The sequence below is a fragment of the Drosophila hydei genome, unplaced genomic scaffold (genome assembly GCF_003285905.1).
Source record: "Drosophila hydei strain 15085-1641.00,03,60 unplaced genomic scaffold, DhydRS2 tig00008134-arrow-pilon, whole genome shotgun sequence".
Classification (NCBI taxonomy): Eukaryota; Metazoa; Arthropoda; class Insecta; order Diptera; family Drosophilidae; genus Drosophila; species Drosophila hydei.
The window spans coordinates 1,920,252-1,942,790 of record NW_022045843.1 but is presented as its reverse complement, the minus strand read 5'-3'; the positions used below and the strand labels follow the sequence as shown (position 1 = coordinate 1,942,790).

General features: G+C 39.7%; 6 protein-coding genes across 8 annotated transcripts; 2 read left to right on the top strand and 4 right to left on the bottom strand.

Moving 5' to 3' along the window:
* Nucleotides 1-24: 24 nt before the first annotated feature.
* LOC111605363 (putative fatty acyl-CoA reductase CG5065) lies at nt 25-12,985 on the bottom strand. 2 transcript variants are annotated; one of them, XM_023323842.2, is made up of 8 exons: nt 12,694-12,985; nt 6,877-7,160; nt 6,384-6,809; nt 1,128-1,326; nt 833-1,072; nt 637-768; nt 351-476; nt 25-287 (listed from the first exon to the last, which is right to left on the bottom strand). In XM_023323842.2, the coding sequence occupies exons 2-8, from the start codon at nt 7,151-7,153 to the stop codon at nt 167-169; spliced, it is 1,521 nt and encodes a 506-aa protein (XP_023179610.2). In that variant the 5' UTR covers nt 7,154-7,160; nt 12,694-12,985; the 3' UTR covers nt 25-166. The 2 variants fall into 2 exon arrangements, with proteins under 2 accessions (XP_023179610.2, XP_023179611.1); XM_023323843.2 differs by lacking the exons at nt 25-287; nt 351-476; nt 637-768; nt 833-1,072; nt 1,128-1,326 and adding exons at nt 1,425-1,658; nt 1,723-1,851; nt 1,912-2,043; nt 2,107-2,545.
* An 828-nt stretch (nt 12,986-13,813) lies between these two features.
* On the top strand, nt 13,814-15,437 carry LOC111605351 (protein CDV3 homolog). Its single transcript, XM_023323826.2, has 3 exons — nt 13,814-14,389; nt 14,482-14,814; nt 14,917-15,437. The coding sequence occupies exons 1-3, from the start codon at nt 14,156-14,158 to the stop codon at nt 15,175-15,177; spliced, it is 828 nt and encodes a 275-aa protein (XP_023179594.2). The 5' UTR covers nt 13,814-14,155; the 3' UTR covers nt 15,178-15,437.
* Nucleotides 15,438-15,546: 109 nt separating this feature from the next.
* On the bottom strand, nt 15,547-16,368 carry LOC111605352 (putative gamma-glutamylcyclotransferase CG2811). 2 transcript variants are annotated; one of them, XM_023323829.2, is made up of 3 exons: nt 15,866-16,367; nt 15,695-15,802; nt 15,547-15,628 (listed from the first exon to the last, which is right to left on the bottom strand). In XM_023323829.2, the coding sequence occupies exons 1-3, from the start codon at nt 16,177-16,179 to the stop codon at nt 15,586-15,588; spliced, it is 465 nt and encodes a 154-aa protein (XP_023179597.2). In that variant the 5' UTR covers nt 16,180-16,367; the 3' UTR covers nt 15,547-15,585. The 2 variants fall into 2 exon arrangements, with proteins under 2 accessions (XP_023179597.2, XP_023179596.2); XM_023323828.2 differs by having other exon boundaries at nt 15,584-15,802; nt 15,866-16,368.
* A 67-nt stretch (nt 16,369-16,435) lies between these two features.
* On the bottom strand, nt 16,436-18,728 carry LOC111605362 (troponin C-akin-1 protein). Its single transcript, XM_023323841.2, has 4 exons — nt 18,523-18,728; nt 17,049-17,270; nt 16,891-16,988; nt 16,436-16,813 (listed from the first exon to the last, which is right to left on the bottom strand). Exons 1-4 carry the CDS (start codon nt 18,535-18,537, stop codon nt 16,642-16,644), a joined length of 507 nt encoding a protein of 168 aa, XP_023179609.1. The 5' UTR covers nt 18,538-18,728; the 3' UTR covers nt 16,436-16,641.
* An 861-nt stretch (nt 18,729-19,589) lies between these two features.
* Nucleotides 19,590-20,767, bottom strand: LOC111605382 (wnt inhibitory factor 1). Its single transcript, XM_023323871.2, has 3 exons — nt 19,922-20,767; nt 19,748-19,858; nt 19,590-19,692 (listed from the first exon to the last, which is right to left on the bottom strand). Exons 1-3 carry the CDS (start codon nt 20,425-20,427, stop codon nt 19,590-19,592), a joined length of 720 nt encoding a protein of 239 aa, XP_023179639.2. The 5' UTR covers nt 20,428-20,767.
* Nucleotides 20,768-21,054: 287 nt separating this feature from the next.
* Nucleotides 21,055-22,528, top strand: LOC111605380 (LHFPL tetraspan subfamily member 2a protein). The gene is made up of 3 exons (XM_023323867.2): nt 21,055-22,142; nt 22,206-22,319; nt 22,377-22,528. Exons 1-3 carry the CDS (start codon nt 21,725-21,727, stop codon nt 22,517-22,519), a joined length of 675 nt encoding a protein of 224 aa, XP_023179635.1. The 5' UTR covers nt 21,055-21,724; the 3' UTR covers nt 22,520-22,528.
* The last annotated feature ends 11 nt before the right edge of the window (nt 22,529-22,539 follow it).

Genomic DNA, 22,539 nt, shown 5'->3' with positions numbered 1-22,539 from the left:
AATGAAAACAGTTTATATACTTAGCTATATCTAGGCTACTTTAATGATAATTACGTATACATAGAACCTGAACATTTCCTACTTAAACCCAAATCCAAAATACACGATTATACAAAGGCGCATTCCACATATATAGTTCCAGCATGATAGTTCCAGTGTCAATAAATCAATGTTTTACTGCCTCGATGCCGTAGCGCACCAAATCGATCAAGCCCAGTCTCATGCAGGTCCAATAGAGAAGTCCGCCCAGTATAAGCGTCTTGCATATGCGATCCAATGCATACATGCTATAAGGAATAGAACACAGAATCGATCAACGAATATATTTGATATACACATATATAACCCACAATCGCAGCTGTATGCGAGACTTCGGCAATGAGGTCATGGGCTCCTTCATGACATATTGACGGCCGCCCAATATGCTAATCTTCATGTATTCGTAGTCGTCCACATCGTTTGTGTTGATTTTGAAACTATTTAAAGAGAATTGAAATATGGATTTGGTATATGGAAAACGATCGTAGAACTGATATTTTGTGAAGTGCAAATGATTTATGGTTTACAACGCCCAAATCGAAACCTCTTTTAGACACATGCAGGACTATCTAGGTTGATATCGGCAGTTGGTCATACATTTTGCGATCTTCCTCAGAGATTTCTTTATAGATTTGCTCGAAATGCGTCGACTTGAAGTCCCAGTTGCGGGTCGTGAAGAACTGCAGCACTTCCAGACCCACCGATATCTTTGTTTGCACGCGAACCATGCTGCAAGCAAATAAAACATATTAGTTAGCTAACGATTTACAGGGTATTCCAAGTGTTTACTCACAAGCGACGTTGTCCGAAAAGTGCCAAGAGGAAGTCAATGATATAGGCGGGCAGCCACATGAACATGATGGTGCAGAAGGTGTGATAGAGCTTATTGGTCGTCATATTGCCATCGGGATACCAGAGGGCCACTTCGAATGGGTACTTTATACCTAGATCGCGGCCCACATCCATAACCCACTTCCAAGTGCGCTTCTTGGCATCATCCACTGTTAAATTGTAGACAGGTATCTGAAGAGATCTGCAAGAGATATCATTACTATAAAATTCCAGTTGTATATCTTCTAGTCACTTACTTTTGCTGGGCCCGACTATTGTGATAGGGTATCAGAAGCAATCCATTGATGGCAATGTCCACTGGTATCACCTCCGATTTGAGCTCTCCATTACAGATCATGGAACGAATAACACCTTTGCCAGCGCCAATCAATACGCCCGTGGGTCCATTCATATTGTCTACCCAGCCCGGCAACGGCTCCGCGACAGCGGGCGTAACTGCGCAGGCAGAATAAATGTTACTTAAACTTCAATTATATAGCTAATAATATTTAATATGTATAAATAAGTAATTGTAGAAAAACAAAGCACGTGGACCTGAGTACAAAAACCTAAATGTGTATATTTATTTGGAAAACCTTGGAAACTTAAAGCGAACAACAACTAATGGCTAATTGACTAAACATAATTCCTGTGCCCACAAAAGTAGAAGAATCCCTAAAAATAAAACAGGAACTCAAAACATGGCCAGTACACCCGTCCATTTCAGTAAATAGTAGAAGAAGGCACCGACTATCAGGGTCTTGCAGATGACGTCCACAAACCATTGGCTAGAAAAGAATATGCAAAACGTTTAAATAAAAACATTAAAGCAATCAAATGCCAACAGCTTACATGCGCATGTGCAGACGAGCTTTGGGTAAATCCTCATCCTTTTCCTTGAGTATAAATTTGCGTGCGCCACGCGCACACACTGTCAAGTAGGTCTCCTCCGTATCCTTGACATTCATGTCCATATTGAAGCTGAAAGTAAAAGGGAAGAAATTAGCTAAGCTTTCGATATATCTATCTCAATATAGTTACATCGTTTTATCCTGCTCGCCCAGATTATTCCAGAGAGAGCCATAATTGTCGGATTTGAAGACCCAAGGATTTAGCGTAAAGAACTGAAGAACGCCCAGGCCAGTGGAAATCTTCTCCTGTACGCGCAGCATGCTGTGTATTAAAAGATAAATTGTTAGATTCAATCTCGAGTATCGAAACATAGTCAACACTTACAAGCGCTTCTGTCCAAGGATTAGCATTAAAAAGTCGAGCAGATACGCAGGCAGCCAGTGGAACATGGCCACATTGAATTTGTGATATAACTCATTGGTGGTGACACAGGGATCTGGATACCAGAGCCCTGCGTTGAATGGCACCTGCTGGTTGATACGCTTGCTGACCTCAACAATATCGCCCATGGCCATTTTTCTGAAATCGGCATTTGTTATGTTATAGACGGGCACATCAGCGGGTCGCTTGGCCTGCTTATTAAATTCGTATGGTATAACAATGAGACCATTGATTGCATAATCTACGGGTATAACTTCAGCCTTGTTCTCCTTTTTCACCAGCACAGAGCGAATGACGCCCTTGCCACAGCCAATCATCAGGCCAGTGGGTCCATTCAGATTATCCACCCAGCCAGGCAGCGGCTCATAAGCAGCTGGCGATACTATTTGGAATAGAGATCTATATATTAGACAATGTAAACGAAATGCTTCTGACTCTACATACCACGAAGCCCAGTTTGGATGATGGCGGCTGGATGATAACCGAAAGCCAATTAGATGTGTGGTGTGTGTATGTGTGTGAGTGTTTGTGAGTAGAGTATAAAGGTGAGTGCGTGTGACTGTGAATATCTTAAATGTATTCATTGTATTTGCGAATAGGCTAAACTTTGAAGGTGTTCAAATTTAGGTGTTGTGTTTCAGTGTGTGTCTGTGTTGTGTTGTGTTGTGTTTTGGAATTTTCTTATGTTTGGCTATGGTCGTAGTCCTTTTAACACTTCAACACTCGAACACGTACACATATCATTTTTCGAACCGTTTTTATTGCATGTCGAAACACTTAACTTAAAAAGCGAAACATTTAAAAAACAAACGTTTTTTATAACCCACAAAGCGAACCTAAGCAATATATTGTTAAAGCGAGCATTGATATTTTGGCTATATGCTTCTATATATCTCTCTTTGAGTCCCGTTTTAAGCGCCCACAAGGCGAGAGACGAGTCCATACGTCCAGTAACCCAGGAAACCAACGATGATCGTCTTGCACGCGCGATCCAAGAGATACATCCTATAATATGATCAAGGCGGGGGAAGGACATAAGTAATTGCTTAGACATATAGAATATATATGGGTTTATCTTGTTTACAGCATGAGCTGGCGACGCGCACGTGGTAGAGAATCGGGAGACTCCTTCATCAAATACTGACGGCCGCCTTGCACACAGGACTCAATGTACATGGGTATTGTTTCCTCTGGATCCATGTCCATGTTAAAGCTATTTGATGTGCGACAGTCAGCGATCTATATGAAAACGTCTCTATATATAAACCTCTTCTTACTTTTTCCGATCCGCTTCATTTAGTATATTCCAGAGTGAGGCATAGGCATCTGACTTGAAGTACCAGGCGCGCATGGTAAAGAATTGCAGCACCTCCAATCCCACTGAGATGCGATTCTGTACACGTATCATACTAAGCGTAGTTTAGGGGTTTGCGTGGGAGTTGGGAAGTGGAATTTGTAGTTGCTCAAGGCTCCATAAATTTAATGGAAATAACCAAAAACTTACAAACGCTTCTGACCCAAAATGAAGAGCATGAAATCAATCAAGTAGGCGGGCAGCCAATGGAAGAGCACCACATTGATATTGTGATGGAATTTATTTGTGGTTATGCAGCCATCCGGATACCAGAGACCCGCCTCCATTGGATATTGATAGCCAATCTTTTTGCTCATCTCAATTACTTCGCCCCATTGCATCTTGCGATGATCGGCACACGTTATATTATAGACGGGCACATCCACCGGCCGTTGCTCCGATGTAAACTGATATGGTATGACGCAAAGACCATTGATGGCATAGTCCACCGGTATGACCTCCGATTTGTGGCGCGTATCGATGAGCATGGATCGAATGACGCCCTTGCCAGCGCCCACCATGAGACCAGTTGGTCCATTCAGATTATCCACCCAGCCAGGCACGGGCTCATAGGCCGATGGTGAAACTGCAGGAGATTCATTCAGTCCTGATCTCTAAGAGCAGCGGTGGCAGCAGCAGGAGAAGGAGCAGTAGCAGCAGCAGCAGCAAGGAAAATATATGTGTAGCCAAAGGCGAAGGCGTAGGCTTTAGAGTAGGCGTGGTTTTTTGTGCGAGTGTACATTTCCGCTGGGCAAAAGGCAAAGGATAGTTTTTTGGCGTGTGAGCTTTGCAACTCATTTTAATTGCAGTTTTAGGCGGGGGAAGTAGCTGTCGGGCGTGTCTTTGCTTAGTATTTTATTTATAAGCCTCAGTTTCAATTGCAATTTACCGTTTTCAATTTCATGCTCATTGAACTTGTTGGTCAATGACGACGACGATTTCTTACAGTACGTCTGCGTGCATGTGTGTCTGTGTGTGTGCAGTATTTTTGGAAATTGTATATAGGAGATATTTGTACAAGCGCTGCTGTTTATATTTGTTTGATTTTTGTTGTTTGCAAGGGCGGACTAAACACACACATGGAACAACACATTAAATATTCAAAAACTTATGGTTACATTGTAGAGGGTTGCCAGATGTTGTGAAGTGAAAGGCTGCCAAATGTGCTAAGGGCCTATCGATCGACTAGACAGGAGTCATCGATTACCTCTACAATGAATCGAAAGCCTTGACACTTTCGCGAGCCAATCAAAATGTAAGCAAAAGATCGTTTTTTTTATTTATGTGTGTAAATCCCCCCACCAATTGAGCAGTTAACACACTTTTACACACTTTTTTTCATTGCAAGCGTTTTGTTGATGTTTTTGTGGTTCGATTGTTTGTTTATTTGCTTATTTGCTGTTTTTGGTCTGATTCGTGTGGCTTAGCGGGCGGGCGAGCGGTGTCAACAAAGCGCGCGAAGGGACTATGTCGCTGACATACAAAAACACAAACTACATGTCACAGATAAACAATTTGCAGACGAACACATAAAGAAATAGACACATGCTAGCGCTAAGCAGCCAAAATGAAAAAAAATAAAAATTTAATTAGCAGACGGCAAAAGAAAAAGCGCTTAACTTAGCTCAAAACTTGTGCCACACCCACAAAAGCCTTAAGTGTGGCTGTCAATTAGGCAACGCGACTTGACGACGAGTTGCCAATCCCAATTTAAAGAGCCGCGCTAAAAGATTTGAACTTTGCGAACTTTATGCTGTCAAAGTCATCAATCTATCAATATTTAAATAGTTTGAATGCCTTGCAAAGCATGGCTTAAATACACTATGCTACACAACACTGCACACATTTTGTGTGCTAACGAATTGAGAATTTCAGCTCAGAGCGCAAGAGATCAACTTATAGTGGTCGTTGTCCAACTGACACATTCTTAAGAAATATTTGATAATTTTGAAAAAAATACCTTGGGTAAACTGAAAAGTATTTCAGAAATTCATTAAAATTTAGAATATATAAAATAAGCAGTCTTCTAAAAAGCAAAAACTAGATCAATGAGAAAAAATATATTCATAAACTATATCTCTGGACAAGTGCGTATCTATAAATATATATTAAATAGGAAATTCGTTTAATTTCTTGCTAATTCTTAGTCTTTTTAAATGCTAATATATGCTTGTTAAACTAAGCAAAATATACCAAAAATAAGCTTAATTCAGGGAGTTAATTTCGCCCAGTCATGGTAAGAGAACAACTGTCTAAAATATATAGTCAGTTAATAAATTTGAAAAAAAAAACACTTCACTGTATTTTTCCTTTGGCCAACATCAACAAGCTTTTGGCCAAAAGGTAAAAATTGAACGGGGTCAGCCAAAGAGTTCAGCTTGACTGCTTGAATCAACATTTCAGCCTAATTGAAAAATTGCAGCTGCAAAAGCAGGTTTCAACTGCACATGCAAAGCAAATCTCTCAATTTCAATTTCAATTGCAACTGCCCAAAGTCATAAAAAAGACAACGAGTGATTAAAGAGCTAACTGGAAAACTGTGAAAAGTATAAAAAATCTGCTGCAGCTGGTTACAAAAGAAAAAATAACAAGGAAAAGCTAAGACAAAATTAATTGCATAGTTTTTTTGTTTATGGTTTTTTTAGGCACAAATCTTATAGCCAGCAGCCGAATGAAAAAAAAAAACACATAAATATTTAAAGTTAGGAAAGAAAAAATAGATAAAATATATTTATGGCAAAAAAACTTAAAGAGATGATTAAGGAAGCAAGCAACCAAGCAACAGAGACAAGCCTCAAGGCGACGCCCCACAGTTATTATGCAGCTATATGTGAATATAGATAGTGTATATAGCAGCTAGACTTACCGATGCTGGGACGTGCTATGATGACCGGCATGGTTTCGTAATGATCGCGCACCAGCAGCTCAGCCAGACGCTTCGAATAGGTATAGGTATTTGGATGTGGCTTCAATAGATCGGGCGTAATGGCGTCCAAAGTCTTAACGTCCATCCATTCGGCCAGACGCATCAGATCCTCGGGCTTGTGTGGAAACTCGTAGACCTTCTCGTACATCACCTCCTGATCGCAATTGCAGAATGCCGTTGACAGATGCACAAATGCCTCCAGCTGCTTCATATCCTTGGCCACATTCAGGGCACGCTGTGTGCCCAACAGATTCATATCGATGGCATCCCGAAGATTGCCCTCCAGCTTCAAAGTGGCCGCCATGTGGAAAACGATATTCGTATTCTCCACCACATGCTTCAGGCTATCGCCGCTTAGGCCGAGCACTGCACAGATATGGAGAGGAAAGATTAGTTAAGATCTTCAAGTGTTTTTCGCCTGTTTCTCACTCACAGTCGTAGGTCACATCGCCCTGGTAGATGGTCACCTTCTTCAGCATGTGCGGGCGTTCGTCGCGGATGCGCTGGAAGATGGGCAGCTTGAACATCTCCTCGAGCCGTGTCTCGGGAGCCTTGCCGCGCTTCGGACGGCAGATGATGATCACCTCCTTGAGCGAATGGCATGAGTAGAGCAGCTTCTCCAGCAGCACCTTGCCCATAAAGCCAGATGCGCCCGTTATAAAGATAGTCTTATCCTTGTAGTATTCCTGCACAGGCGATAGATCGTTCATCTTGGTGCTGCGAACAGGCAAAGAGAGAGCGGAGGCATTATTTTCGATTTCATAGCCACACATGCCGGACAGGCAGCCAGGCAGCCAAGCTAAGCCAAGCAGAAAGTGTCGCAAGCAGACGCAAAAACTAGGCTAATTCTGAAACGTTGCAAACGGGTTTTTTCTAATGGTTCGCATTTCGCATTTCTTTGCATTTTCGATTACGCAATGTCGAACGTCTGGACGGCTGGCTGATTGGTTTAATAGTAATACAATGCTAGCAATAATAATAACAACAGCAACAACAATAGCAACAATAGCAACAACAGCAGCTGCAATAACAACTCCATTTGGCAGAGGCCGTTGCAATAGTACGCGACTGAGCCAGGAGACCGGAGACCAAGCCAGACCGAGCCAGACTTAGACCCAGCACGGCCTGGCCAGGCCAGGCCAGTCTAACGTGTCTGTTGTTTGTTTTTATGAAAGAGTGTGTTGCAAGCTGCAACAGCAACAACACACGCAGCATGCAGCATGCCACCAACCACGCTTGCCACGTTTTGATAGCCTTCTGCAATCGCCTACAAAATTGCAAAATAGGAGATTGGAGCTCTTTGGGTTTGGATTCGGGTTTTGAGTTTTCGACTTTTCAGTTTTTCCATTTGTTTTTTTTTCATTTTGAGGTTTTACATTGCAGACCGCGTTACACTTGGCCAAATCTTGTACGCAAAGCCTAAAATATATCGTGCCACTTTTCATTTTTATTTTTGTTTTGCTCTTTGGCCTCACTCGCACTCGCAGTCGCAGCTTGACATTTCTAAGCGGCCCCAATTGGCGAAGCTGCTTGGTTTCGCTTTCAGCTACCCAGTAGAAATATGAACAAAGGGCATGCTCGACTAGAACATGCAATGTAAGCTTCAGCTGTAAAGATTCACATACATAGTCTCCATTAAGATTGCGTACTCTTGCCACTGAGCATCTCTTTCTCTTTACTTACTTACGACATATCTCTGACTTATATTGTCTACATGTCTCCTTTTCTCTTACTCTCTTTCTAACAATTTCCATCTTACATTCTCGCTTACTCTCACTCTGTCCCTTTCTATCCTTATCCTTCTATTTCTCTAACTCTCTTTTCCGCCTTATCCTATTATTTTCTCTCTCTCGCTTTCATCCACTCTCACGTTCACACAATCGCTCTCTCTCTCTCTCTCTGCCTTTACTTTTCTTTCACCCACATTTAGTCATCTGCAGAGCATCTGCAAGTCAGGCATTGACTCAACTGAAGTCTGATAAATTGCGCATTTCATGCAACGCTGAACGGGTTTTTTGGGCTGCCTCGAGTTTTGTCACTAGACCCATTTACCATAAATGAGACAAACACACACACACACACATATATATATATATATATATATATATATATATATATATATATATATATATATATATATATATATATATATATATATATATATATATATATATATATATATATATATATATATATATTTGATATTTTTCAAGACAACAAGCACAGAAAATATGTTTTGCCCAGTTAAGCGTTTAAGGAAAGTCTTCGAGAAAGCATACAGCATGACAAGGCAATGCAACTAATTGTATTATATAGTCATACATATGCATATATAGATATATAGGCATATACATATGTACATAGTTGATGTACCTTGAACTAGAAATCGTATTGCGACTGTCGAGTAAACAACTTATTAATGTGACAAACTCAAGTGTAGTCGCTGATGCAGTCGCAGCTGCAGCCAAAGCTGAAGCTGTCAATGAATTCACATTTCACGTCTCTCTCCTAATTTATCTGGCAATTGCTTAATTTCCATATTTATTGCTAATTAAAACGCTTCTGCTGAATGCATCGCCTTGTCTACAGACCCGGAAAATAACAGCAGCAGAAGTAAAGCAGGTTGCGTACAGCTCACACAAGATTTCAAGACATCTGCGATTCAAATCGCGGCAGCAACAAATCTGCCAAGTCTAAGTAAAAAACAAAAATCATAGCCATAACACACATACACACACACACTTGCACTTGGAAAATGTCAAAATAAGTCGAAAAAAACTAAACATTTTCGGTCGACTGTAGAGGGCAAACGAAAGACTTAGGCAACGAACTTGCGCACTGTGGCATGCAATATAAAGCTTCAAACTTGACAAGCATAGCATATGCACTTATATACCTACATTATTAGCATCGTTTAGGCCACAATTTACAAGAGCCAGTTACCTGACAAGGCCTCCCATAAACTCTACACATATATTTGGCAATAGTTTCTTTGACTTTTACAATAAAAAAGAACAAGAAAATCAAATAATAAGCAACATGCTTTATTGACACAATTGAAAAAAATCATTTTAAGCACTTCCCGACCTTTTATATTGGATTTGTGGGTAACTAAGTCAGGTAATCAGCTGAATTTTCACAGTTATAGATAATATAAGAAGAGCTATTGAAGAATGAAATAGTTACATATAAAACAAACAAAAAAAATGTCTTTAAAAATATACATATTATACTAAAATTAAATAAAGTTAATATATAAATAATCATCATAAAATATTTATAAATTAATAAAATATATGTAAACAATTATTATTATTCACATATTTTTATTTTATTTGATTTAATTTCTCTATATTTTGGTAAATCATGTAAAACAAGTCAAAAAAAATTGTAAAAATATAAATTTATATTTTAAAGCATAATCCAATGATTAATGATTTGAAACTTTTGGAGGACAAGCCAGCCAGAGTGCAAAGATTGGATGAATGCCAACTCAATTGTTGATTTAATTCACCGATTTCTCAATTTTATAAAATATTTTATGGGAATTTGAATAATCTTTTTTAATTGTTTTAAGCTGGGTACATGAAAGGGACAAAACTATGTTAACATAACTCAGATGCGGATAGATTGAAAGAAGAAAAAGAGTTTGATAGATCTGTACACCCCACTATTATACCAGCTGCCTGGTAATTCGAACCACGATCCCCACTTGGAGCATCAAGAAATTGGTTTCTATTGCTTAAGCGAAGCGGGTCGAATGCATATACTTGAAGATCTGTTGGCATGCCGTGCCGTCATGCATGACTTACCGCGCACATATGCTCGACTTACAGGGTATTGCAATGTCTTTCAACTAGATGTTGGGGCAATTGCTGAGCTCACTTGTCGTGGCTTCTAATCAAATATGCACAGTCGAGCCATTTGATGGGCTCTGGCCCGTGTCCAAGCCAGCAGATGAATGACACAGTTTAGCATATTATGGACAGCTAGCTTTATTTTAAATATGACAACACTTAATGCGAGTTTTTTATTTTCTTTGAAACCGGTTTGATTAGTTACTTTATACTATGTCTTAAGCATTTCGAGTGCGACCCGACGGCAAGGCGTTGTTTACGTTTTGCAATGATAATAGAGTCCGTAACTAGCGAGTAGCACTCACTGCTCATTAGCACAGATCAGAGAGCTTCGATCAATTTTCTATTGTTATTGGGACGTTCTACGAAAGTAGGAATAGGGGAAGAGCTCAAATCAGACACGAAGCAAAATGCAGTTCACTGAAAGTTCAAATGCATTTGAACTCATTCGCTTGCTCGGAGCTAATATAAGCTTGATATTAAGTGTATACTAGATGCTGTAATAGTGCGTCAAGAACTTTGAGTAAGCAAACAAAGGAGTGACTGACTGGCTGTTACCCTACATTAAGTCACGTACGGAATTTGTAGGGGATTGCATTAAATACGGAATCTACTTGGATTAAAAAACTATTTATTTGAAAAACTATTTACAGTTCTAAAAAGATTAATAGTAGTAATTCAAATTAACAATCTAACTAATCTTCCGAGAGCTGATCTAGATTGCAAATATGAAGTCTCTAGAACTAAAAGTTCACGTTTATTTAAATGTGATTTGGAAAAAATTAGAAAAACACAGGTTATACTGTAAAAGAGTGCCTTGATCGAGTGTTGCTTGTCTTACAGATACCCTAGAGTTAAGGGAACCCCGGTATTGGGAATTAATATCTGATATCTGCTATCTGATACTTAAACTACACAAGCTCAACTCAACTGTCTCAACATGCCTTGCTTACACATTTTCCATAAATATTAAGAGTATAAAAAAAAATAGTAATTTCTTTAAATTAATATTCCTTCTATTCACTATTCAACTAATATGCCCCGCTCTTTGCGCTACAGGGTATGTAAAAAGATTAACCATGAAATTAATAGAAAAAGTTAAAAACCAAATTTGAACAGTCGCCACTTGATTTTGGCCTGGCTGGCATCCCTTTAGGCCATTTTGCTGGCTAACTATGTGAGATGCTTAAGACCCAAAAAAAAAAAACAACAAATGAGTTAATAAATAAATAATAAGCAACAACCTCCAATATGTAAATAGGTCTGTAGCGATTGCCATTGACACAAAACACAAGAGAAACGAATATAAATTCGAGATACGCAGAATTGATCAAAATGTATCAATAAAAAAAAAAAAGAGAAATAAAAGATAAAGAAAAAAGGCAGGCAAAAGGAAAATACGCTAACAAATTGCAGATAAATATTAAAAAAATATTTTAAAATATTAAAAAATATTATGCAAAAATAATAAATACAAAATTATTTTAAAATGATTGAATAATAAAGCTAAAAGAATAAAGTTTTTAATTGACAAAAATTAATAAACATTATATCTAATAAAAACATTATTTTGAAACATGAAAAAAATGAAGTCAATTATTTTAAAATTAGAAAATTTACTAATAAAGTGTGCATAAATACTAAATACTATGAAAAAATATTTGTTTATATATAAAATATATAAAAAAAGTTCTTGTTATAAATATACATATGAAACGTAATCAATTGATCATAAATTATATTGATTGAACTTAGTTTACATAAGCATATTAATTAAAGGAGAATTTGCATAAATTGCTTTGTATATATGTTATACAATATATATATGTGCACAAATAAGCTTACAATCAAAAAGTCTTATTAATCATATAAAGATATTTAAGCTCCAATTATGGAGAGTATATGAAAAACTCAATTCACATTTTATTTAATAAGTCAAGGGTTTGGCTTTGAGGAAAAGATCTGTCGTTACATTTTTTAACAAAAAGTAGCCAAGTGTGGATGCTGCAGCATCAACCAGATTAGTTTATGACCCTGACATGGTCCGTGACCCAGCTGGAGACGCAAAGCATTTGATGATGCAAAGTTCAGCATTTAAAGTTGTTTTCCATTTTTTTTTTGATAATTAATAATAAACATTGTTTATAAATTAAACGCTTCGCTGGTCAGCTAATAGCACCCAAAATGTTTCAAATTGTTGTAAGCTAATTATCTAAAAGTGTTTTGCCCCAGGCTAATTGCGCGAATGCAAGAAAATAAAAATTAAGAATGAACTTAATATGAGTTCAAAAAGCAATTGCAGCGACATTTAACTTATAATTATTACTGAATTTTTTTGTATGTATATTTGTACAACAGCGCGAGGTATTGGGCATTGCAACTGTTTTAATTACCTTTTACAGTGCGTTTTCTTTATTTAATTCGAAATTGTTTCAATAACCAAAAACACGTTATAAACACCAAAACGAAACACGTCGGCTAATCAAATGCGGGAAAACAGTTGAATCGAAATTTACGTTTGCCACGAGCACACGAGATGTACGATCAAAGCTCTCTATATATACATATAGTTATATTGATACGTATATATATATATATATAGCTGGGAGCAGCGAGTTGTGCGCTGTGCGGCGTTCAAAAGAAGACTGAGACACCTCGAGCTGTGCGCTTGTCAATATGAATGAAACGACTTTTGAATTTTTAGTGCGCTTCGCATCGAAACTGAAACTCTATATATACATATACATATCTATATTAACTGGTTGGGTATTATTGTGGATGTGGCAAGCGCTGCAAGCTGCAGTCATAAATATCTATTTGGCGCACACATTTGCTTAGCAAATTCAGCGGAACTTTAGCAAAAGCAAAAAAAAGGAAGTCTTAACGCGGCCTTAGCTTTTAACCTATATCTATTTTTGTTGTCACTGTGACCATTAAAATGGTCAACTTTGAACTGCAAACATTATTTTTGGTGCAAAGCAATTTGCAAACATTTATTGTTTAAATGTTAGTTAAATATGCATATTTGAGGCACCTTAGCATATTTATGTGCGTCAATAATTAATCATGTAAATTTGCTTGCTGTGCTTGCAAAAGCGAATACAATTAATTTCGATTTTGCTTTTTGGCTCATTTTGAACGTTATGTAATTATCAATACCTCATGCATATTATCAAATTTTATTGCCAAACATTGCGAATTGTGTCAGCCGCTTAACAATAACATCAGCGAAAAACCCCCACAATATCTAATTATGCAGAAATTATGCAAATGCAGCTTATCGCAAAATAGAAAAGTATGTCTCGAAAGTGTTTTAATTTAGCCGCCAAATGGCTAACCGTCGATAACCATAGCGAATCATTTTCTGCAGTCAGTGCTGCCACCTTGTTCAAGCTTCTGTGCGAAACCAGTTCGTGGGAACAATTTGGATATCGATATGTCAGTTTTTCTCAAATATTACAAGCTTTACTATACGCTTTCAGAAATATTTTCGATAAATTTTTATTCTATTAATACTGTATGTTTTTTCAACGCCACAATGCACACATAACTATATTCATTTTCTACTATCGAAAGTCATCGTTACATTCGGCATTTGGATACAACGGCAGGGCAATGCAAAGCGCAATAAATTAAAAAAAAAGCTACAAATAATTAGCTGAAATAGCTGGCAGCTTAGTGCATTGCTGATATTAACAATAGGTTGAAACATATGCCCAGCAAACTTTGACCACGTGTGGCTCAATCATCGATAGGCGCTATCGATAGCGATTTATTTTTACATACCACCTCACGCAAGTGCGATTGGATTTCATTATAATTTGGAACAGGGAATCGCGAAAAATTATTGCAAGCATGGCCGAATTAGACGATTTCTTTGCGAAAAAGGATAAGAAGAAGTCGAAGACTAAGAGCAAATTTGTGACAGCCGATGAGCTAGTGAGGAACCTAGAGGAATGCACGAAACGTGAGGTGGCGGCCACTGCTGTCAAACCAAAAAAACCTGAAGTCTCGACAGCTTTGGCTGGCGGCGTGGCAGAAGGCGGCGAAAACGAGAGCAACATCAAAGTGCCAGAGCCCGTCATCGAGGTGAGAGTTGCAATCATGTTGCAATCGAGTTTCCATCTTTGCAATTTTATCCAAATACTATTTTCCCTAATTGTTATTGTTGCTGGGCGCAGCCCGTGGAGGAGGAATGGAAAGAGTTTGAGCAGGAGCAGCGCAAGGATTACAGTGGCTTAAAAATTGGTCAACTGACCATCAACGATAAGCAACAACAGCAGCAGCAGCAGCAGCAACAGCAGCAACAGGCGCATCATCAATCCGATGATATTTACGACGAGGATGATGAGGATAGCGAAGGCTATGGCAACGGGGAGCCAAATAACAAGCGAAGCGGATTCGGTCCCTGGAAGAAATTAATACCTGCAGAGGAGGTGACTCAAATACCGGTGCCGGTGGAAACAGAAAAGTCATCGTCCAAAATGTACATTTCACCCGCGTTACGTGCTGCCGTAAGTATATATTCATATATGTATGTGAACGCATATATCGTATTGCAGCAATTGATTTGTTGAATATCGTACGACATTCATTGGACTTTGTTCGTATTGCAGCAAGCTGGCAGCGGGATGGGCATTGGCGGCGGCAGCAGCGGTGGTCTGCGTACGAGGCGTGCGGCGCCTGATATTACCAACACTGAGTTCTTCCCAACGCTGAACGCAGCTCGGCCGGAGGAACAACGCAAAAAGAAAAACGAACCCGCCTTCGAAGAAGTCCGACACGGCGGTCGCTACCAGCGAGTGCAGGAGGCAGCCGCCGCGCCCGTTGCGGCCACCAACCGATTCCAGTCGCTCGATGATGAGGCCGACAGCTAGGCCATGTCCATGCCAACGATCACGATGCCGACACCCCAACCAAGCAACAAACTAACAGAAAAATTTACCGTTTTCATCTTATGTGCTACACTCAAGCTAGAAGCTTGATCTGATCGCAGAATCAGCTATAGCAAAAAAACACGGAAAAACAAAAACAGAAAACAAACAATTTATTACGAATTCTGCAGACATAATTGTGTAAACACTTTTTTTAGGCTTTTCGATTTACCCTTTACCCTTTAACCGAAAAAAAAGAAATATTGTTCATTTCGTTTGCATTTTTTTGAATTATGGAATCAATGTAATAGAAGAGAGTATGAATAATAGCCATGCGTTGAAATCCGTTTTATAATTCTTACGACTTTCTTTCTTTGGCACTCTCTCTTCCAGAGCGGAAACTCGCTCTCTTCATCCATCTGTGAAGAGATCTTCTGGCCTACTCAGAGCATAACTGCAAAAATGTTATATTCAATACGATAAATCATCTTTGGCTGGCAATTTCGGATCTCTGACTGACTTCTCACTGTACGGCTGATTTGGCCGATTGCAATATGAGCTGAGCAGCGGTTTCGATAACATGCTATCCGGGTAGTTACGTATCAGATATAGCCAGCAGTCCAATTTTCTGTTTAAATTGAGTAGAGCGCATTAATTACAGTTATTCGTGAACAACAGCTGTTCCCTTTACTCATTAGCATTTGTCAGTATAGTTTGCAGCTCGCGATCGTAGTATCTGGGATATTCTTCCAGCACATCCAAGTTCGAGAACATTTTGTCATCCACTTCATAAATCTCACCTTCTATATTATGGCCAACGCCTGGCTTATTTAGCAAAAATGGAATATTATAACGTGTGCCGATAACCAATGGAAATTTAATCTCTGTTTTGCCCTTGGCTAGCAACCGAGAGAAGCCATTTTTCTCACTGGTTAACCAATGGTGGTTCGGTTCACCTTTCTTCAAGGTGCCATAGACGAAAACTCTTTTAAGCGTTTGCGACATGATTTGCTTTTAAAGGAATGATAAACATAAATTTGATATTGAAGTAGTTTTTGGATGAAATTTAGACAAATTGCCAATCACTGCGTGCGGCGACACATGATAAGACTTGCACATGTTAAGTTAACAGAGCTGCTCCACAGCTAACAGCACAGCTGTACACAAAGACTGATCACAGAATAACAAATGTTTACACACAAGCTATTTATATAACAACAAAGGCGACACTTGTTGGCCCTTAGCAAATTTGAAATGTTTATTGCTAATATTTAACTCGAATTGCTTTTATTTACTCGAAACTTATAAAATTACAAACTATGTTCAATCTATCAACTAGAGTACGCATGTAATATATATAGTATATCTATATATGTGTGTATATAAAGTCTGTATATGCTCTACAAATGCAACTACCGGTAGTTATAATAATAATAATTGGCCGCGCCCTTCTTTTTAGAACACATTTTAGTTTTGAGCTGTTTCAAAGGTGAGATCATCCTGTGCCGGATGCTTGTGGGTGCGGCGATGCCGCATTATGTACGGATGTGTGGAGCTATTTTCATAGCCAGATAGATAGGGCAGCGAGAGCAGCTTCTCCGGATACTTTTGCAGCAGATATACCCAGCAGGGAACGGTGCTGCAAGCAGAAGAATGTTTATAAATAAATCAAATATAAATACACTTAAATTGCGTCATTATCTTCATGGCACTTACCCCTCGCCCACACCAATGTTCATATCCTGCTTCTCGCGCGTGTAAATATCCTGGCAATCCTCCAGGTTATCCAATGAATTGAGCATGCGATCATCGACCTGTATAACATTAATTAGTTAACCCAATAGCTGATCTATTTATGCATTAAAAACACTTACCTCATAGATCTCGCCGGTTACATAATAGCCCACGCCGGGTTTGTTCAACAGAAATGGAATGTTATACCGCGTGGCAATCACCAAAGGCAACTTTTGTGTCGTTGTTGCACGACACCAGAAATTGGCATAGCCATTGCCGGTATTGGCCAAGATCGAGTTGCTTGGCTGCCCATATTTCAAAGCGCCATAGACAAACAATTTGCTCAATGCCGACGAAGCTTTCTGTGGGCAAATGGAAAATGCGATCAATTAATTTATGCATATAACAAAATGTACTTAGCTATCATAAATCTATAAATCTATAATTAATACCTGAGGCTTATCAATAAAAGCCAATAATAAATAAGTTTAAAAATTTTTCCATACACGCGCATTGGTAGCCCCCAACCGGGAAGACTTTTTTGATAAGCTTGACACGACACAGGGACTATATCAGCATATCACTTAAAGAATTTTAGAGATGGGCACGTAATACTGCTAAGATACTGCTAAGCACGACCCAGTCCTCCAATTTAGTTTTACAGTAGATAAATAATTGTATTTGAAAGCAACGTTTAACTTTAACTCAAAACATAAAAATATATAAATAAAAATTATAATCAAAGCTTTAATTAGAAATGAAACTTTATTAATTTTAATATTTATTTGTACATAAATTGCTTGCATGTCAAACGCTCATCACTAATTGCTAGACCACTTCGCAGCGCCGCCCGCGCACACACTAACACATGCGCATTTAATTTATTTATAAATTTATATTTTTGTTTTTGTGGCAAAAACAAGATGAAAAAATTCACTAATACATTGTTGCGGGACGACGGTTTTACAGTAACCGGTTTAATGCATTCACGCCACTTTTTAGTTGATTGTTTCTGTTAACACACACTATTATGAAACACACACAAACACAAATGCACATGTATATCTTGTTTACGGTTCTTTTGCTCAAGTTGTTTTTTGGCTGACGTGCGTGCCTTGTGAACTGCGCAGCAGCTACGCCTACTTTAAGATTTTTTATATGTATATGTGTTCGATATAAAATATGTTTGCATGTTATTTTTGATAACAATTTTGTGTTAATATAATTACTTAAAGCGTTCTAATCAATGGAACAAATAGAGATTGACACGCCACGAAAGCGCTAAAACGAATCTACCTTCAGCTTCACAGTCATTATGAATAATTTGTTGCATCTTTATGGCAATTTAGACATCTCTCCGCTCTTACATAACTTCAACTACAGTCATGAACATTCATGTACTCACACACGCGCTTATAAACGAATGCTTCTAATCGTTCAACATAAATATTCCCACGCTTTATATGTAACAGCGTTGCCAGTATGTCAAAGGATAACAGGTAGCTTAACATATATAGACACACACGCACACATACAAATATATGCAAAAATTAACGTTGCAATTTATACTATATTTATATTCGTATATATATGAACTTGTGTAATTGTATTTACCTTGATTTGGCCCATGGTTGCTTATAAGTGCAGTCGATTTACTTAAACTTGTTTAAAATTGCAAATTAATATAAAATTCAGCAAGAAATGCACAAACAATACGTATGCACACAGAGAGGAGTAAATGGGAAAGAGGAAGCCACTTGGGAGAAAACCGAACCGCACTGCTGGAAGGCAAAACTCCAACTGAATGCGGGCACCGCTGCTGCTGTCGACAGAGGTCCAAACATTGAAGAACGAATGTTGCCGCCTCTGTCGCAGTCGCTGTCAGTGACGTCGACAGCTGACAACTGAGCAGCGCAGCGAGCCCCTGCCCCAACAAGAATAAATAAAAACACGCCACACGCGCTTGTTATTACCGCTGCCTTCGCCGCCAACATGCTGATCGCTCTTTCTTTATCTAATGTGAGCAAGACATATTATTAAAATTCGAATGCCCTACACAAATTAGCGACAGTTACATACAAGGGACTTGACTGAGAGTGTGCGTGTGTTTGTGTTAGTAAGTAAAACTCGAGCTTATCAAGCATTTTTTTGTTTCATTTCTTGAGCAAAAAGGGTGTTGTTGGGGCCGCCTTAAACTGGTTGCTTGGACAATGTCATGGCCATGGCAGAGGGGATTAACTGACCCCCTTTTTAAATAAAAGAATGCTGATTTCAATGTGCCGCCACTGGACCACACGTACGCACTCTGCTTTTTTTTAGCCGCGGCGAAATGAATAGCGAACTGATTAAAGAACGAATTCAATAGTTAGCTTTGGCAACAAGCAGTGCAAATATAAACATAAATTATAAACAATAACAAATGCGGCAGTAAACTTTATATTACACAGCTGCTCAAACGGAAAAGCATGCGTGCTACCAGACATTTCTCTCTCTCTCTCTTTCTCTTCCTCAACCACTCTCAAACTGTTAATGCGCTGTAAAATAAATGTGAGGCATTTTCATTTTAAGCTGCTGAAATTATACGTTATATTTTTAATATTTTTGCTATCTTCTGTTTTCTATTATGTATAAATTAAAGTGAGGACCTAAAACAGCCCCATTATTATTTCTAAAAATGTTGCTTAGTAGTCTTTGGTACATCTTCCATTCCAGGCATAGTGATAATGCTTATGCCGACAGGCGCATATGTTGGGTTCATAGCAATAGGCTCTCGGGCCGCACTCGCTGTAGGATGTTGGAGATGAGATATTGTAAATTTATGCTATTGTGCAACACTTACTGATCACAGATTGGCATACATTGGGAGCCATGAAGCAGCGTACTGCGCATTTCGTAGCCCTCCGCGCAGATGCAGCTGCCATCATACGAGCAGCGGCCATGGATGCAGCGGCTACGAGAAAAGACAGATTAACATTCAAATAATATTATTTTAGTAATTTAAAAATTTAATTACCCGCCGCACAGGTCCAAAAGGCGGGGTCCCCGTCGACGACAGCGTCGAGCCACTGCATCGTAGTAGTAGTGTTTGCTCTTGGGGCAAATGCAGAGCTCTGGACCGGCACAGTGACCACCTGCCTGCTGGCAGCCGGGCACGCACTCGGCGGCACATACTAGACTATTCCTATGCGCGCTTTGATACTGATCCGCGCAAGGACACGGTCCATCCTCAAAGCAAACACCCCGTTGACACACAATGTTGCAACGGCGCACACATTGATGCGTGTTCACAATCAACATTTCGTACTCTGAGCATATAGGCGGCGGTTCATTCAGCTCCCAGTAACGGTACTCGTAATAGTAACAGTAAACGGGCAACAATTGAAGGAGCAGAGGCAGGAACACCGGTAGTGACAGCATCTTTGACTGAATAACAAATGATTGTGATTGCAATGGAACATCCAGCTGGCCAATTGCCTCAAGTAAGAGTGAAAGTGATTTCAACATGTGTACGCAATTCATTTTGCCCGGTCACGATCATTGCTATAATTGCCTTAAGTACACAAGGCATATGATGCAATGGGGCCAAACATGTAAATCACTTGGGGGGTGCTAACTGATAAGGCAGGCCAGACGGATCGCCGATTGCTGGCATTACAAAACTTCATTTGCATTCAAAGAGAACCGAGTAGAAGCCGCTTATTACTCATCGCCGGTATAAGCGGGCTGCAGAGATAGAGAGAGCGAGAGAATGGGAGTCGGGGTCAAACAGAACCAACTCCAACATGTGTGTGCATGCAAAGCACAAAGAGAGTAAAAGTGCAGAGAGCCAACTTGAACCGAGAGAAGCAGAACGAGCCAGGCAGAGAGTCAGCTGAAAATGCAGTGAGCTAAAAAAGTATTGATGTATGCATAGTTTTGAAGCTGTATAAAAACTAATTATTTTTAATATTTCGTTTAAAGCGAGATGACCAATTTAAATTCCGTCAAGTTGTAGTTACTCTATTTATAAAAATATGTATGTATGTTATATATATTTTATTAAACAATTATGACATGACAAATTGACTTTGCATTTCTGCACATTGCGCGTATGCATACTTCTGTATGCTACTGTATGTGGATGTGAGAACATTTTGCTGGGTGCTCGTCTGGAATGTCTGGATTTGTGTGGCCCGCTCTTGTTGCGCCCTCCTTCTATCTCTGCCCCGGCCACTCCCCCAACTATTCCCCTTTGCGCTGGCGGCGCACACATCTGGCCTGGGCATGCGCTTCGACAGACGTTTGGCTGCTTTCAATGCGCGCCATTCATTCAGTTTTTCTTCAGACTCCGTTCAACGCGTGCACAACGCCTGCGCAAAAGGGAGCCGCAGAAAAAATAATAATATTGCAAAATTGAAAAGTGCACAAAAAGAAAAAAAAAAACGCCAACAGCAGCTGCAGTTTAAGCTTCAATTCCAACAACAACATAAAGTTTGACTATTTTCTTTCGTTCGCTTTTGACTCGGAGTGTGAGTGTGTGTGTGTGTGTGTGTGAGTATGCGTGTGTGTGTGTGGGGTGAACGAATAACATAAAGCAGACAACGGCGAGTGGAAAGCATATAAAATAAACAATACCATTTCGAGCTGGTCAGCTGAAAGGAAGTCGCCCCATTGGTGGTGGTGCTATTTGTGGTGGATGTGGGTGTGTGTACGCATAGCCAAATGCTAGAGACAATTATGTATGCGGCCGAAGCGGACGCGTTCTGACAACGTTTCCAACTAAAAAACAGAAAAAACAAGAATTTATTCACAAGCTGCGCAAAAAATATAAAGTAAAATGTGCTACGTTATCATCACAAGTGTGAGTCTAGTCTGGTTTCTGTGCACCCTGGTCGCTGATATGTTCGTGGCCGTCGCACTGGTCACACCCAAATGGCTAATTGGACCCCCAATTGGCGGCGCCAATTGGAGCCAGGCCACGCCCAGTTCTAATCAGCGCTTGGAGTCCGTGGGCATTTATACGCGCTGCAAGCAAATGCAACAGCTGGGCTATCATTGTGGACGCTTCGACTTGGACGGCTTTGCTACCGATGGCAGCGTGTATCCATTGGAATGGAAATTGGCCATGTTTTGCATGTCAGTGGGGCTGGTACTGCTCTCTTTGACGGTGCTCGCCACGCTGATCACCTGCTGCAGGCAGTCGGCATTTGGCAAGAGCATACACAATATGACGGCCTGTGCACAGGTGCTGGCAGGTAAGTTTGATCTCAGCCAATATCTCAATAATCCCAGCTAATCTTATCACTAATCCTCTGCAGGCATAGCTGTAATGTTGGCTTTGTTTTTGCATCCTTTGGGATGGCGTGCAGCGCGTGTGCAACGTCTTTGCGGCCAGGAGGCGGAACCGTTCTATCCAGCGGACTGCAGCATAGGTAAGAGTGACGTTAATATACTGCCATCCCAGACTAATCAACTACTTGTTGCACCAGGCATCTCCTTCTACTGCGCTCTGGTGGGCATCTTGTTAACATTCGCAGCCGCCGGCATCAGCCTGAAAGCGGAATCTTCCAATTTACGAAATCGCGTGCGCCGGCGCATCGAATCCGGCAGCAAACTTGTTTGCATTCCATAGCAACTCTCTATCTTTGGCAA

What these genes read in the sequence shown, in the direction of transcription:
- LOC111605362 (XM_023323841.2), bottom strand. An exon ending in TAACCGGCGAGATCTATGAG is followed by an intron (nt 16,989 to 17,048) that starts GTAAGTGTTTTT and finishes AATGTTATACAG; the next exon opens with GTCGATGATCGCATGCTCAA. An exon ending in AACATTGGTGTGGGCGAGGG is followed by an intron (nt 16,814 to 16,890) that starts GTAAGTGCCATG and finishes TTCTGCTTGCAG; the next exon opens with CACCGTTCCCTGCTGGGTAT.
- LOC111605352 (XM_023323828.2), bottom strand. Translation starts at nt 16,179, where the DNA reads ATGTCGCAAACGCTTAAAAGAGTTTTCGTCTATGGCACCTTGAAGAAA. An exon ending in ATACTGACAAATGCTAATGA is followed by an intron (nt 15,803 to 15,865) that starts GTAAAGGGAACA and finishes CAATTTAAACAG; the next exon opens with AAAATTGGACTGCTGGCTAT.
- LOC111605380 (XM_023323867.2), top strand. Translation starts at nt 21,725, where the DNA reads ATGTGCTACGTTATCATCACAAGTGTGAGTCTAGTCTGGTTTCTGTGC. An exon ending in CTGTGCACAGGTGCTGGCAG is followed by an intron (nt 22,143 to 22,205) that starts GTAAGTTTGATC and finishes AATCCTCTGCAG; the next exon opens with GCATAGCTGTAATGTTGGCT. An exon ending in TCCAGCGGACTGCAGCATAG is followed by an intron (nt 22,320 to 22,376) that starts GTAAGAGTGACG and finishes TTGTTGCACCAG; the next exon opens with GCATCTCCTTCTACTGCGCT.
- LOC111605363 (XM_023323842.2), bottom strand. Translation starts at nt 7,153, where the DNA reads ATGAACGATCTATCGCCTGTGCAGGAATACTACAAGGATAAGACTATC. An exon ending in AATAGTCGGGCCCAGCAAAA is followed by an intron (nt 1,073 to 1,127) that starts GTAAGTGACTAG and finishes TATCTCTTGCAG; the next exon opens with ATCTCTTCAGATACCTGTCT. An exon ending in TCTCGCATACAGCTGCGATT is followed by an intron (nt 288 to 350) that starts GTGGGTTATATA and finishes TATTCCTTATAG; the next exon opens with CATGTATGCATTGGATCGCA.
- LOC111605351 (XM_023323826.2), top strand. Translation starts at nt 14,156, where the DNA reads ATGGCCGAATTAGACGATTTCTTTGCGAAAAAGGATAAGAAGAAGTCG. An exon ending in TGCCAGAGCCCGTCATCGAG is followed by an intron (nt 14,390 to 14,481) that starts GTGAGAGTTGCA and finishes TGCTGGGCGCAG; the next exon opens with CCCGTGGAGGAGGAATGGAA. An exon ending in CACCCGCGTTACGTGCTGCC is followed by an intron (nt 14,815 to 14,916) that starts GTAAGTATATAT and finishes TTCGTATTGCAG; the next exon opens with CAAGCTGGCAGCGGGATGGG.
- LOC111605382 (XM_023323871.2), bottom strand. Translation starts at nt 20,427, where the DNA reads ATGAATTGCGTACACATGTTGAAATCACTTTCACTCTTACTTGAGGCA. An exon ending in CTTTTGGACCTGTGCGGCGG is followed by an intron (nt 19,859 to 19,921) that starts GTAATTAAATTT and finishes CTTTTCTCGTAG; the next exon opens with CCGCTGCATCCATGGCCGCT. An exon ending in TGTATGCCAATCTGTGATCA is followed by an intron (nt 19,693 to 19,747) that starts GTAAGTGTTGCA and finishes AACATCCTACAG; the next exon opens with CGAGTGCGGCCCGAGAGCCT.